Here is a 16,219-nt window from a genome sequence, read left to right on the forward strand (position 1 = left end):
CTGCAAAACGTTTATTCTTCTAGGTGCTTCAGTGGACCAGCTAATATCATATCCATGTAAGAATTCTTATGTAGTATACCCTCTCATATAGTTTAGATTTTTTTGAACCATATTAATATTCTACATGCTCAAAATGAAACAAAATCAAATCAAATCAACAAGGATGAGAGGTAAAAATTAAAATAGAACACAAAGAGGAACAAATTAACCTAACTATATTTCAAATGATTGACATAACCACAGTTAAGTGGAAAAAGTAACTTTTTTTTTTGTTTTTAGAGACAGGGTTTCACTCTGTTGCCCAGGCTGCAGTGCAATGGCATGATCTTAGCTCCCTGCAGCCTTGAACTTCTTGGCTCACGCGATCCTCCTGCCTCAGCCTTTCGAGTAGGCAGGACCACAGGCACATGTTACCACGCCCAGCTAATTTTTTTGTTCTTTGTGGAGACAGGGTCTCACTATGTTGCCCATAGTGAGCAACTTGAACTCTTGATCTCAAGTGATCCTCCTGCCTCAGCCTCCCAAAGTGCTGGGATTACAGGCATGAGCAACTGCACCTGGCCCAGAGTAACTTTTGAACATAGTATTATGTGTTCTCAGTCTAAAGACAAAATAACTACAAAATCAATACTAAATTTTAGATAGAAAGGTTGTTTTTTTGTAGAGGTATGAGTTGCCAGTTCTGAATCTGCTTTCTCTGAATTCTAGGATTGAGCAAATAACTAAATATATTGAATGAAGGTCAAGTTTCTCACGGTTGGAGAAGGGAGTTCCAACTAAGGAAAGAGGAAAGAATAGAAGAATGACCCCCATGGTGATGAACTGGAGTTAGAGGTATCAGTTTGAATGTATGTTTTTTACTATATAGAGAGACAAATAAATATATAAATGTACATTTATATTCCTTTTCTCTGTCCACTCAAAGTGTCTATAAGCAAAGATATCCCAGTAGCAATGAACATACCTAGCACTCAGATCCTGGTTTCTAAATACCATTTCTCACTTTAAGGAACCAGGGCTCTTTGAGGAAGTCACTGATTCAGGGCTGGGCCAGAGAAAGTACAAAATAAGTGGAATATCTTGTACCAGAAAATAAGGAAGTGCTCAAAAAAATGACAAAGAGATATCAAAAGGACATAGGAGCCAGCTTGAAGGGGCTCCCTCTAGCCAAATCAGGCATAATTTGGTTACTAAAATAAATAAGAGCAATAGAACATTCATGGAATAGAATAAGAATCTCAGTCCATAGAGATATAAATAAATGAACAAATTAAAATATGAGCAAGAAGAGAAAGCCCTTTCTTACAGTGGAAAACCATCTAACATGTGGAAGGAATTATGGTGTTAGAAAAATCACCATTTTGCAGCTATCACAGTAATAATCGATTCTGCCAAGAATCATCAATGGACGCTAAAGCTAGTGGGTAAAAGATTAATGAGGAACAGGATATTTACATAGTCTCAAAGTATCCCCCAATATACTGTTACTGGCAGAAAAAAAAAAGGATCCCAACACATTATCTATTAATTACAAAGGGATTCGCAAAGTCAAAGTGGATTAACCTAGTGGACACCACCTTAAATAAGTAACCAAAGTTAACATCACTGACAATGGAACAATTGGAAATCAGGTACTTCCTGATAATGATGCCTTGAGAAGAACACAACTTCACTTCTATGGTATTTTTGCCAAAAATACATACGCAAATCTAATTGTGAGGGATCATGTCCCAAACTGAGGAACATTCTGCAAAATAACTGGCCTGTGTTCTTCAAAAAATGTCAAGGTCATGAAAGACAAAGACAGGCCAAGGAACTGTTTCAGATTAAAGGAGGCTAGAGACATAGCAGCTTAATGCAATGAATGATCCTGCACTAGATTTTAGACCGGGGGTGGGGGGCAGGGCAGGAGGGAGCTATAGGATATTAATGGGATCATTGGCAAAATTTTCCTGTGGAGCTGCAGATTAGGTAATAGGATTTCTCAATGTTAATTTTCCTGATCTTGATAAATATGCTGTGGTTAGATAAAAGAAAATTCTTGTTGTTAGGAAATACACACTGAAGTATTTATGGTATTTGTGGATAAAGGAATATGATGTCTGCAAATTACTTTCAAATGGTTTAGGGAGAGAGAGAGAGAGAGAGAATGACTCAATGATAAAGCAAAAAGGTAAAATGTTAACATGTGGTAAATCTGAGTCAAGCAATAAATCTGAATCAAGAGTATAGGGTTTTTTTTTTTGTACTATTGCAACTTTTCTATTGAGTGTGAAATTGTATCAAAATAAAGTTTATTTATTTATTTATTTATTTATTTTTTTGAGACAGAGTCTCACTCTGTTGCCCAGGCTAGAGTGAGTGCCGTGGCGTCAGCCTAGCTCACAGCAACCTCAAACTCCTGAGCTCAAGCGATCCTCCTGTCTCAGCCTCCCGAGTAGCTGGGACTACAGGCATGCGCCACTGTGCCCGGCTAATTTTTTTTCTATATATATTTTTAGCTGTCCATATAATTTTTTTCTATTTTTAGTAGAGATGGGGTCTCGCTCTTGCTCAGGCTGGTCTCGAACTCCTGAGCTCAAACGATCCGCCCACCTCGGCCTCCCAGAGTGCTAGGATTACAGGCGTGAGCCACTGCGCCCGGCCAAAATAAAGTTTAAAAATAAATAAATATGCTGCACAACATTATGAATATATTTAATACCATTGAACTGTACCCTCAAAAGTGGATAAGATGGTAAACTTTATATTATGTGTATTTTACCACAATGAAATATTGGATATATAAATAACTTCAATAAAAGCTATTTTATAATAGGAGCCCAGATGTTATTAAAAAAAAAAAATAGCTTATTCACTCTTTCACCCCAATATGGAACAGGTATTTACTAAATGTGAGTTAGGTGAATAAATAAATGAATTTTCCTTAGAAAGTGACATTAGGCATCTCTTTTGAGATGGCAGAGTAAGCACTTTCTTACCTTCCAAATTACCATGGAAATGACAGAAAAGACGTGTTGCCTTTTTAAGTATGAAACTATAATTATAACTAGAAGAGGGAAAACAAGTGCCACCAGCACATCAGACGTTTGGAGGAATTCCTGCAGACGGGCTTGGAGGCGCAGAGAAAAAGCAAAGGTGGAGCAGCTCAGGGCAACTGAGCTGAGAGCTATCTTCCAAGGCACCTGAGAACCTCCAAGTTCAGAGCCAGCTTATCCTAGAAGCAGACAGAGGCCACAGGCAATCACTGGGTATAACATTTACTTGAAGGCTTTATCATGTATCTGGAAGTAATATATGTGACACGGAGAGTATAAAAAAAGGCGGGATCAGTAAATGCGCCAATACGATTGTCAAGTTCTTATATTCTACATGAAGTGGTACAATATTAACTCTAAACTGTGAAAAGTTTAAAATGTATATTTAATCCCAAAAGCACTGGTTCTCAAACATTTTGGTCTCAGGACCCCTTTGCCTCCTTAAAAACTATTGAGGACCCCAAAAGCTTTTGTTTATGTGGGTTATACCTATCAATAGTTACCATATTAGAAACTTAAGGGGAGATATTTTAGATATTCATTAATTCATTTTAAAATAGCAATAAACAAACCCATTTCTTGTTAAAATAAATGACACATTTTCATCAAAACTTAACTATTGTCCAAAACAAAAACATTTAATGAAAATAGGGACCTTGTTATACATTTTGCAAATCTTTCAATGTCCAGCCTGATAAAAGACAGCTGATTCTCATCTCTACTTCTGCATTTAATCTGTTGCAAAATGTTGGTTTTGAAGTACCTGAAAAAAACCTGGCCTCCCACAGTTCTATAGCTAGAAAAGGAAGGAAAAATTTACTACCACTAATCCATTTATGAAAAAAATTACTGTGACCCCCAAAAGATAAGAGAATCACAAAAAAAGGTGACAAGAATGGAAGAAACAGTGGTAGTTGCATATGAACCAGAATTCAGGGAAACTTGAAAGAAATTAAGCCCTTGTTGCTGAGAAGATTCTCCTTCATGCAGGAAAGACTTAATGCCTTAGATTGTGTTTTCTTCCCCATGAGATCAATAATAACACTTGGTTATTCAGTTAAACACACACACACACTCATTCTTACTATTATAATTGCTGTTTCCTGGTTTTAAAGTTTTATAACCGATTATAATAAACATAAAAATGTTCGTTCTAGTTACATAAAAATGTTATAAACCTTGAAAATGTAAAAATAATCATTCAACTAACAAAAAATTGGAAATGAAATGAAAGAAATGGAAGGGAATGTATGTGTACGAATGTCCTATTTTTCATATCAGGAAACAATAAGCAAAGTGATAAGAAGTTGATAAGCAAGAAGTGGAGGAATAAGTACATTATGTAAAATTATAATGATAAAAATTAGACGAAATGACAAACAGAGACCATTAGCAATGCCTGCCTCTAAAGAATGGGGGTGAAGGAAGAGGGAAAGACGGCTTTTCCTTTTATATCCTCCTGCATTGTGTGAATCCTTTTTACTCCATGCATGTGGTACGTCTATGATAAAAAGTAGTAACTTATTTTTTATTTAAAGAAAAAATTACATTATTATAAATATTTAAAAAATAGAATGAGCTTTTTTGCTAACCTAGAGTTAAAAGTCCTGCTTATAGTTGTATGTCATTTTATTCAGTGGATGAATTCCTGTGATTTGAATCACATTTTTAAATGTATTGAATGAATGGAATACTTAAAGATGGTGAATCCTTTTGTAACATAAATGCATGCCTCAAAATTTGTGTTTAAGAAAATTTATAATTTGCTTTTGCTTTGTGTTGTGCTTTACTGATAACTGCCTAAAATTAAAAAGGAAAGTGACTCAAAACGAGTCATGGCTTTCTGTTTTCTTTTAAGTTAAATTCAACGAACACTACGATTTATGTTAGAGCAGGAGCATAACTATTTTTGGCTTAGTGAGGGTTGCTAGGCCACCATTGCTTCAAGTTAATCAGTAAGCACCTAAACCCTGTAATCAGTGACAGCAACCAGGGACATGATTCACAAGCTACTTACAGATTAGGGGGAAAAAATCATAGAAATTTTACACAGATGAGTTGTTTTTACCCGACTATCTTTTTTCTCTTTCTTTCTGCCTATTGATGTGGGCAAGAAAACATTCATATAAAAACAAAAACAAACAAAGGAAAAGTCTCCTGAGAAGCGGCAATGCTAAAGCATGATCCTTTGAGAAATGCATCGCAGGCTGAAAAGCTGCTGCCTCTAAAGACATCTCACATCAAGCTATTCTAAAGCCCACCACCATCACTGCAACCACGTCTTTTGAATAAGGCGTTAAAACTCAGGAAGAAAAAAAACAACTTTAGGAATTAAATTATACTTGATAATTATTGAAGGGCAAAAAGAATTATTAAATTAAATCATACTCAAGTATGCATGTTTCTTTAAATCTTATTACAATTAATTGATATTGTCCTATGAACATAGAACTATCTAGTGTTTAAACTATTATCCTGAAGAGCTGTATTGTGGTCAGAGAAAATACAAATGAATGGAAAGTAAGCTAAAACTCAGCCATCCACCCTTATAAGAAGGCAGGATGTTCAATCAGGCCAGACCAGAGTATAAGCACCACCTAGTGGCTTCTTGCTTAAATTACAAGAATAGTACTTCAGAGTCATTAATACAGCATCTCGGATTCTCCTTGCAAACCCCAAACTATTAAATGATGGAAAAGATAGCATTTTTTTCTATATCTGGCCACAGATGGAATGTACTTTATAGCAGTAAGATGTTTTGAAGTTACCTAGTCCATCTACTCATAGCTAGGCAAAATGTATCAATAACTTTTTCTTGGTTTTTTTTTTTTTTTTTTTTACATACAGGGTATTACTCTATCACCTAGGCTGGAGTGCAGTGGTATGATCATTAGCTCACTTGAACTCTCGAGCTCAAGCAATCCTCCCGCCTCAGCCCTCTGAGTAACTAGGACTACAGGCACGTGCCACCATGCCTGGCTAAGTTTTTTAAAAACAATTTTTTAGAGACAGGGTCTTGCTATGTTGCCCAGGCTGGTCTCAAACTCATGGGCTCAAACAATCCTCTCCCCTTAGCCTCCCAAACACTGGGATTACAGGCATGAGCCACCACTCCCTGTATTTTTATTTCTGTATCTTATGATGTTATGACAACTATAAGATCTTGCTGGCCAAGGAGGTGAAAGACCTTTACAATGAAAACTACAAAACACTAATGAAGGAACTTGATTGAAGAAGACACAAATGGAAAGACATTTCATGCTCATGGATCAGAAGAATTAATATTGTTAAAATGACCATACTACCTAAAGCAATCTACAGATTCAATACAATTCCTAACAATATACCAATGACATCCTTCACTGAAATAGAAAAAACAATCCTAAAATTCATATGGAACCAAAAAAGACACCAAATAGCCAAAGAAATACTGAGAAAAAAGGAACAAAGTTGGAGGCATCGCACTACCTGACTTCAAAATATACTGTAAAACTATAGTAACCAAAACAGCATGGTATTGGTATAAAAAGAGATATGTAGATCAATGGAACAGAATAGAGAACCCAGAAATAAATCCATGTATTTACAGTCAACTGATTTTTGTCAAAGGCACCAAGAACACAGGGGAAAGGACACCCTCTTCACTAAATGGTGCTGGGAAAACTGAATATCCACATGTAGAAGAATAAAACTAGACTCCTATCTCTCACCACACACAAAAGTCAACCCAAAATAGATTGAAGACTTAAACGTAAAACCTGAAACTACAACACTACTAGAAAAAAACATAGGAGAAATGCTTCAGAATGTTGGTCTGGGAAAAGATTTTAGGGTTAAGACTTGAAAGGCATAGGTGACAAAAACAAAAATAGACAAATGGAATTACATCAAGGTCAAAAGCTTCTGCACAGCAAAGGAAACAATCAATAGAGTGAAGACCTGTAGAATGGGAGAAAATATTTGCGAACTGTTCATTCAACAAGGGACTAATATCCAGAATATACAAGGAACTCAACTTGAAAGCAAAAACACAAATAATCCCATTAAAAGTGTGCAAAGGATCCAAATAGACATTTCTCAAGACGAGATATATAAATGGCCAACAGGTATATGAAAAACTGCTCAACATGACTAATCATCAGGGAAATACAAATCAAAACCAAAATGAGATATCATCTCATCACAATTAAAATGTCTAGTATCAAAAAGCCAAAAAATAACAAATGCTGGCGAGGATGTGGAGAAAGGGGAACTCATACTCTTTGGTGGGAATGTAAATTAGTGCAACCATTATGGAAAACAGAATGAAGGTTTCTCAAAAAACTAAAAATAGAATTACCATAAAATTCAGCAATCTCATTACTGGGTATTTATTGAAAGGAAAGGAAATCAGTGTATCAGTGGGATACCTACACCCCCATTTTTATTGCAGCACTATTGACAATAGCCAAGATATGGATTCAACCTAAGTGTCCATCAATGAGTGATGAATAAAGAAGATATGATATGTATACACAATGAAATACTATTCAGCCATAAAAAGAATGAAATCTTGTCATTTGCAGCAACATGGATGGAATCGTGTCATTTTTTTATATATGTATGAAAGGGGGGCGTGAGGAGGGAGATTCAATTTCTTTTTATTTTTTTTTGAGACAGATTCTCACTCTGTTGCCCTGGATAGAGTGCGGTGGTGTCATCGTAGCTCACTGCAGCCTCCAACTCCTGGGCTCAAGCGATCCTCCTGCCTCAGCCCCCCAAGTAGCTGGCACTACAGGCACATGCCATAATGCCCAACTAATTTTTCTATTTTTAATAGAAATGAGTCTTGCTCTTGCCTAGGCTGGTCTTGAACTCCTGAGCTCAAGCAATCCTCTTGCCTCGGCCTCCCAGAGTGCTAGGATTACAGATGTGAGCCATCATGCCCAGTGGGGAGGTCATTATGTTGAGTGAAATAAGCCAGATGCAGAAAGACAAATATCACATGTCTCACTCATATGTGGGAGCTAAAAACTCTCATGGAGGTAGAGAATAGAATGATGGTTACCTGAGGCTGGGAAGGGGAGGGGGAGATAAAGAGGTGTTGGTTAATGGGTATGAACATACCATTAGATAGAAGGAATTAGTTTTAGTGTCCGATAAGACAGTAGAGTGACTATAGTTAACAATAATTTATTATCTATTTCAAAATAGCTAAAAGAGAAGATTTGAAATGTTCCTAACACAAGAAACGATAAATGTTTGAGGTGATGGATATGCTAAATACCCTGATTTGATCATTACACATTGTATGATTTTATCAAAATATCACATGTGCCCCATAAATATGTACGATTATTATGTATCAATAGAAAATTTTAAAAAATCTTGCTGGCCTGGGAAAAACTGACCGTCCCAGGGCTAGCCAACTCTTAGAGATAGCAAAAGGCTCAGCCAGGAACACACCTTTCATATGCAAACCCACCAATTCTGAGTCTATACCTCCAACCTCCTCCTTATCTAACTCACACACCAAGCCAGTATTTCCCCTGACTTCCATCATTCCAGGTACCAGGCAACTGGAGGTCGCCCCTGCAAACCAGAGCCCGCGAGAATTATTCAAACTAGCCAGGCCTAAGCTGTTTACTCACACTGCCTCGCCTTTGCTGCAGAAACCCCAGTAAAGGCTTTGGCCTAGGCTTCCCCTCGTGCCTGTCTTCAGCCACCTGACCAACTCTGGTGCTTCCCTGCGGCCCTGCGTGGCATAGTGTGTTCTCTTCTCTCAGTAAATGTAAGTAATAAAAATCTTCTTTGGGTGGCATTGACTTCTCCATGTCGTTACTTAGTCACCTCCATAAATTAAAATCCTGAAGATACAGATGAGACACAGAATCCCACCTAATTCATTCCAGTGAAGGACACTTCATTCCATTTTACAAATATGCAGCATTCTGGGCCCAATTGTCATTTTCAGGCAAAGTAACAAACAGGGCTACAAAATGACAGGGGGAAAGAGGAGAAAGAGAAGAAAAGAATGTCAGCGTCTACATGAAATGCCTCAGACGCATCTCAGTCTTGAGAACAATATCTGCCATTTCTCCTCTCCCATGCAAAAGCCTCTTTTCCTTCGTGTCTCTAAAAGCTGGTTCTGTCCATTTGGTAGTTTTATGATAAGCTGATAGCTTAAGTTTCAAGACCCTTCACTCGCACTGTGTCCCTTGCAAAGATTATACCTAACTTTGTATTTGCAATTTGTATCCTTTTTACTAAAGAGAGTCCCTAAAAAATTGCATAAGCTTTGTGCCCTGCAAAAACTGGGTAGGTGGGGTGGTCATGGCCCTGGGAACCCTCTGTGTGCTGTGAGCCCTGCTCTTCCACCCAACCACCTGGGCCCCACTGTCCTTACCCGTAAAAGGAGGGGCTCACAAGGCCACCTTGTCTTAAGTTCCCTTTTCCTTTCTCCTCAGTTGCATTCATTCCTCCACATACTAATAAAGCAACATGCTATTGCCTACATGTGGCTGCCAAGGCTCACTTTGCATATTTGCCTTTGAAAGACTCTAAAACAGTCCTGGAAAATGTGTAGTAAAAATACAAGTCGGCTCTTAACTGTGCACTGGTTAATGAGCACTCAGAAAGTAAGAGCAAAGCTTTTGCAGTGAAGCCTGACACCACTACTCAAAGTTACGTTACAGCGTACAGATTGGCTGTGCTAAGATCAAGGCAGCCCTGCATTGTAGGGTCAGTAGACTTGGTTCTAGCCTGGCTCTGCGGCTCTTTGCGTGTGTCTTTGGGCAAGTCATTCAACACTTGAGTCCTCGTGGACCCACTACTGCTGGAGATCAGGTCTCTGGGCTGGTTCCCTGACAAGCTGAGCAAGGGGACTGGGCCAGAGGATCTCTGAGGTCCCCTCTGTCTCCTGACATGTTTGGCTCTATCTGCCTCTCTTGCTGGTGCTACCTCCTTAGTCACCATTGCCCCAAAACTTGACGGGACTCTTTCTCTTACCACCCCAGGCTGACCTAGGTAAGCCACTGAACTGAGGAGGAAAAGAGAGAAAGAGAGCAAAGGTGGAGAGGACAGAGAAGCGAAGAGCAGGAAGCCAAGCAGTGCTGGGACACTGCGCAGGGAGACAAGGAGCGGGTCACACCCTGGCACCCAGGCTGGCCTCGGGACCGGGACACACCTCCTCCTACACTTGGGCCAGACCCCGCAGTGCTGGTGGGGCGTCTGCTCCCTGGGTCTGCAGTGGCTTTTCCCGAGGGGTGATTAGCTCAGGCCAGCCAGACACGGGCTCACAGACCTCCTAGAAAAGGGTCCTCTTGCCCCCGCCACTGCTGCAGCGCAAGTCTCTGGAGAAGAAAGAGCTCACATCATGTGTACTAGTTACAGGGCGTGTACCAGTTACAGCATGTGTACTAGTTAATCTGCAGCTTTTGGTGACTCGTTCTCATGCCACAGCATGACACAGCTTCCCTCTTAAGTTTCTCTTGAGACCATGCAACCCTGAGAGAAGGGAGACGGAAGCCTCAGATTAGCGGGAGGCATTCCTTATTCCATAAGAACGAAGAGATTTCTGTACTTTTCATGTTTGTTTTAATATCTCCAGGCAAGAACCGGCACTCCATAGATCCCTGGTAAATGGAACTCAATTTCCTCCCTATTCCCAATGCTAAAAGCATTCGATTGTGCTGCACTTCAGACCTCACACAGCTTGTCTACTTGCTCTCTCTTCCTGTCTTAAGCTATCTGCTTTCTCCTGCCAACCTGATCTTCGTGAAACACCACGTTGGCTAAAGGCCTCTCTGTCCAGTACCTGGCAGAGACACCCACGGATCTGAGGCCCGTTACCCTTCCAGTCACCTCCTTCTGGCACCAGCTGCTCCTTATTCTCCAGCCCCAGCTGTCACCAACAGCCCGCTCCACTGGGTTTCGCTGTGAAGTTTGCTTCCCCTAATCATCGAACATGCATTTTATTTAGTGCTCATCAGGTGACAGGCACTGGGCCAGGCCCTTCCACATAGGGTATCTCATCTAAGCTCATAAAAACCCTGAAAACCAGGTACACTCACCCCACCTCACAGTGGTGGAAACACACTGGGAGCCCTTGAGTTACTTGCCCAAGGGCCCAGCCTATCTAGTGGCACAGTCAGAATTTGGGACCCCAGGTTCCAATCTACTATTAAACCACACTTAACAAAGTGCCTCAGGACAGAGGCTCCTGGAACAAGACCCAAGTGGCCGGCAGTTCAGTAGGTCCTCAAATGCATGCACACACATTCCCAAACCACTCCAGATCCACCTAGGCCTAGACGGCATCCACGCTGCTTGATGGATTGTCCACCTAGCAGGTTCTCTGGAACAATGTCCCCCACGCTGGTGTTGGCCAGTGCTATGAGTCTGGATTTGCGACTCCTGCCTTGGCTCTTCTCCCTGACTTCCTGCGCTGAGTCATGCATTTATTTGCCAGCCGATCCTTCTGATCACCTATACGTCAACCCCATGGGCTAAATACATAGTCCCCACCTAGTTTTATTATGAGCCAACATTTACTGAATTCTTACTATGAACCAAGCAAGCATGATACTATTTACAAGAATTATTAACATCGCTTTTAATCTTCTAAATTCTCTACAGTAGGTTCAATCATTCTATAGATGAGGAGTTGGAGGCTTAGCAAGGCTGAGTGACTTGCTCAAGTTCACAAAGTGTTAGAGCCAGTACTTGAACCCAGACAGCACTTGTACACGTGTACCCTTGATCACCACACCATTAACCCTCGGCCCCTTCTGAGCTAGTCCATTTATTACTGACCAACCTACACACACACACACACACACACAGAGGGTTACCCATCTGATCCAAAAATGATTAAAGACAATCCAAGAATCCATTCACTCACCTCCCCACCTAACCTACAAGCATCTCCACTCTTGCCAAACTTCCTGTGAGCTGCTTTCCAGTCATAGTGACCAAGAGAAGAGCAGGTCAAGACTGCAGGGTTTGGCATGACACCCACTAGCCTGTCTTCCCACTGGGCACTGCCTACTTAATCCCGTGTTCTGCAGGCCTCAAAGCTCTTAGCAGAATTCCTGACTCCCTAAGACTGGAGTAAAGGTTAAAAAAAGGTTCACAGGAAATTTCTTGAGGGTCAGCTACTCCTCAAGTTCAGCTTCAAACACATTAGCCCCCCCACCCCCAGTCCTCCCACACGGGCCCTTGCCTTGCCATCCGGGAGGCTTTGCTTAAACCCTTGGATCAGGAAACATATAGCAAAAAGCATTAAAGCTCGGGCCTTGACATGAAACACACCTGGGTTCAAGGTGCTCCAGTTCATCTGTCAAACTGAAGTAGTCATACCTACCTCAGAATATCGCTGTGAAGATTAAAGGAGGTGATGCATATTAAGTGCTTAGTATACAGTAAATGCCCACTATTGTGAGCTATCATCATTTTCTTACCCTCCCACCTGGGATATGCTTCCCAAGTTCACCATATGTCCCTCTTCCACCAACACTGAAAGACTTCATGCAAATGGCAGCTCCCCCAACCCCTAGCCAGGCGAGTTCAGTTCAGTAGGACCAACATCCACTGAGCATGTTCTATACTATGCCAGGTATATAAACAAGACGTGCCCCTGAACGTAAGGAGTTCACAGCCCTAATGGAGATAGGAAGGGAACAGCTCGTGTCGGTGCCGCATGTTAAATGCAGTGGTACAGGATGCTGCAGGCACAGGAGAGGTCGGCCAGGTCACAGAGGGCCTTGGGGACCAAGATGAGGAGTTTGAACTGAATGCTGAAGGTGATGAGAAGCTATGGAAGGGCTTTAAGCACAGCAGTTTTTTTGCTTTATAAAAGAATCTTAGTAGCAATGTGGAGAAAGAAGTTAAGAGGGTATGAATAATCTAATCAAGAAATGGCACAGCTGACAGGAAACTGCGGGGAGAGAGAGAAATGGATGGACTGCAAATTGTGCCTAGATAGTGACACCAAAGGCCTTGCCACTTGACAGTGGACATTGTCCAACCCCTCAACGTTCAGATGTTGAGAGAGAAGGAGGTGACACAGAGGCCTTTGTATGCCTTACATTTTAAAAATCAACCCTCTTAGGGCACTTCTGCCAATTTGACTTACACTGGAGTTGCCTACTGTCTGCTCATGTGGTCTGCCAACTAAATGCCACTTAAATGCCAGGCACTGCCTTAGGTACTGGGAGGGTTTCAGTAACACATCAGTCAAGTGAGAAGTATCAGCAAAGCCCAGGGAAGGACAAGCACTTGGCAACGGTGTGGTTTGGCCGGAAGTCTTGCCAGGAAGAGGAAGATGCAGGAAACCAGACTGGACACTCAGGCAGGGTCAGACCGTGCAGGGCTGAGGTGAGACAGTTTGAACCCTGGGTGGTGGACATGAGGGGCCACTGAAGGTTTTAAACAGGGGAGAGAGGAACAGATTCTTCTCACAGAGGAGAAGCCAGAATGTCTTTACTTGTCTCTCCTCTCGGAATCCCGAGGGCCTCACATTTTCCACCTGGGTTTCTTTTTCATGCTTAATGCCGTGCCCACTACTTAGGAGTCGTGCACAAACACATGCTGAGGGCATAAACACCCACGTACAGTCTCACACACCCAAACAAAACACATGGGAAGCAAGCAAGAGACTGCTCCAACTAAACGTGAGACCCCTGACAAATCTAGATCTCTGAGGGTCCCCACCCACATTGACAGCGTGGCCCCAGGCCTTGTCACCTGGGAGCGAACAGCTCTGGGAAAGAGTCCTGAAATATCTCTGAGGAGCTGCTCTGAGTTTCCAGCCACTCGTGTCTAAGCAGCCTGAATCCTTCCAGGGCTGGGTGTGAGAGGCTAAGAACTGAGGGGCAGGAACGCGGCCCTGGGCCTGCAGGGGAAGGAGGGGCAGTACTTTTTACCGAGCACTTAACACCTGCCAGCCACTGTGCTGCATTTTTCACATGTTACCTGTGTGCACAAAAAGGGGGTAACTGCCAGTTTGGACTCCCTCACCAAGCCTAGATCCCGACTTCCTCACCCTCTTCTGCCCCCTGGCTCAGGACACTTCTGGACCCTGCTCTCTTGCTAGAGCGTGAGGCCTGGAGCTGGTTCTCTCCCCTCGTGAGGGGCTCATTCGCCCTGTTATTACATAATGCCGGGCAATCCCCTGCCCCTCTCTGCAAAGCAGGAGGGAAATCCAAGGGGCGGTGAAATTTCAAGTTGAAGGCAAAGACCCTGGGCACAAATAGTTTCCTGATAAACACCTAAGTACAGTTTTTTGTTTCTTAAGGAATGAACTCTCTCTTTCTGGGGCGATCCCCCTCAATTCCATGCCTACATGTTGAATATTTACTATCACTAACGATCAATAGGGAGAGGATAAAGAAAAAGAAAGGGGAAAAAAACCTGGCAAATGTCAGGGAATCCAGAAATCCATCTGGCTTCAGTACATGTGAGTTTTTCAGAAATAAAGTCACCTTCTTACGTTGGTTTGATTCAGTATTAAAAACAGTTCATATTATCTGGGTCCTCACTCTGTTGATGGAGACCTCCAATGATGGCGTGGGGGGTAGGGGGAAGCCCAGGAGTCAAAATCCATTGCAAATAATGCCAAAGAAGATTTTCTGTACACAGATGGTTAAGAGTTGATTGTAATATTTTCTCAGTTAAACTGGAATACCAAAATAAAGTTCAGAGATCCTTTTAAATAGCACACTATAATGTTTCCCTCCACACAGCTCCCTGTCTGGTGACCCCTTGTCATAGGTTTCTGGTAGCTCACCCTAGACCCCCACGTCTCCCAGCTTACCTGCTGGGCTGCCTCGTGGAAGAGTTCCTGCACCTGAGACATCTGGGCCAGTCTTGTGCAAACGGGGTCCCGGTGGTCTGGATGGGGAGACCCCCCTGGAAGGCAAACAGCACCTCGGTCAGGCTGTCTCTTCCGTTCTTCTCTCCTCACTGTCCACCTTCCTCTACACCAGGCAAGGCCTTGTCTACCTCTTCTAGAAACTCAGCCCGGTCACCTCTTTGGTACTCAAATAGACGCCACTCATCCCTCAGAGCCCACCTGTGCTCAAATCTGGCTGCCTGAGCCACAGCCACTCCCAGCTCTCTTTCTTCCTGAGTTCAACGTGTGAGGGTCAGAGCCAGCTGTCCATCCCTGAGGACGCAGTTTACACTCCTGTCCTACCCTTGCATGCCTTCCGGACCCCTTGGTCCAGGCAAGCTCACCATCGGCTCACTAGAACTGGCTGCAGACGGTGAGTGAATGTCAACCGGACATGAGCAGAGGGGAGAGTAGGGGCTGTCTTGGGAGCCCCTGTGGAACAGGGCAGAAAAGTATAGGGGAATGAAGGGGGTGGGTGAGAAAACAGTGGGAGCATCATTGTTAGGGCCAGGTCTGGAACCCACCAGCAGTCTTCTTCCCGTGCAGCAGCAGGGACCTTGTCCTCTGATCTGTGTGACCCCTGTCCCCACCATAGTGCTGGAACGTGGATGGGCTCATGACATTTTGGAAGGTAGAGGAAAGGGGAGGAAGAGACAAGGGGACAGGAGGCAGAGCTCATGGTCATATGGGAGGAACATGACCCATGACAGTAGCCAGCGATGGCAAGGAACGGAGAGCGCACTGAGGGTCTTCAAAGAAAGAGTTGGCGGTTGGGGAACAGGGTTTGCCCAGAGAGAAGCCAGGGAGACTGCGGGACTTGGCGGGTTGCGGTCCTGGCAAAAGCCGGGTGATGGGTGGTGGCTAGAAGGCCGGTAAGTCCCGCGCTCCCAGAGCCGCGCCTGCCGCTGCAGCCCGCGGGACCTCAGACCTACTGCGGCCACCCTTCCCCACCGCAGACACCGCTCCCGGCCACGCGGGGACCCAGGCCCCTCAGCACCCCACGAAGACACAACGCGCATCCCAAGTGCTCCGACCTCGGGGGAGAGCCGTTCAGAGTGCGGGCGCGCCAGGTGAGCAGCCCAGCGGAGGATCTACCTGAGCCCGGTGGGGGACAAAGGTGACAGACACCAAGCCTGACCCCTAATGCAGGCCAAAGCTCCTCCCGAGGACAGGAACGGCCCCTGAGACCCCCCTACCCCCTCTCCTCAGCCCCCATCCCGTCCGTCCTCACCTGCTCCGGGACAGCGAGCTCCCAGCGCAGGGCCCGCCCTGTCCCCGCCCCGCCGCCACGTGGCTGACCTTCTCTGGG

The 16,219-nt window shown here is 43.4% G+C and overlaps 1 protein-coding gene across 1 annotated transcript in view; it reads right to left on the reverse strand.

The window, feature by feature from the left end:
• Positions 1-15,528, reverse strand: part of SLC12A8 (solute carrier family 12 member 8) — a 130,392-nt gene extending 114,864 nt beyond the window's left edge. Inside the window, exons 1-2 of the mRNA XM_069471981.1 lie at positions 15,435-15,528; positions 14,833-14,927 (exon numbers count right to left, since the gene is read on the reverse strand). Coding sequence (XP_069328082.1) covers positions 14,833-14,927; positions 15,435-15,528 — 189 coding nt within the window. The remainder of the gene's footprint in view (positions 1-14,832; positions 14,928-15,434) is intronic.
• Positions 15,529-16,219: the final 691 nt, after the last annotated feature.

This window comes from Eulemur rufifrons, chromosome 7 (assembly GCF_041146395.1).
Source record: "Eulemur rufifrons isolate Redbay chromosome 7, OSU_ERuf_1, whole genome shotgun sequence".
Lineage (NCBI taxonomy): Eukaryota > Metazoa > Chordata > Mammalia > Primates > Lemuridae > Eulemur > Eulemur rufifrons.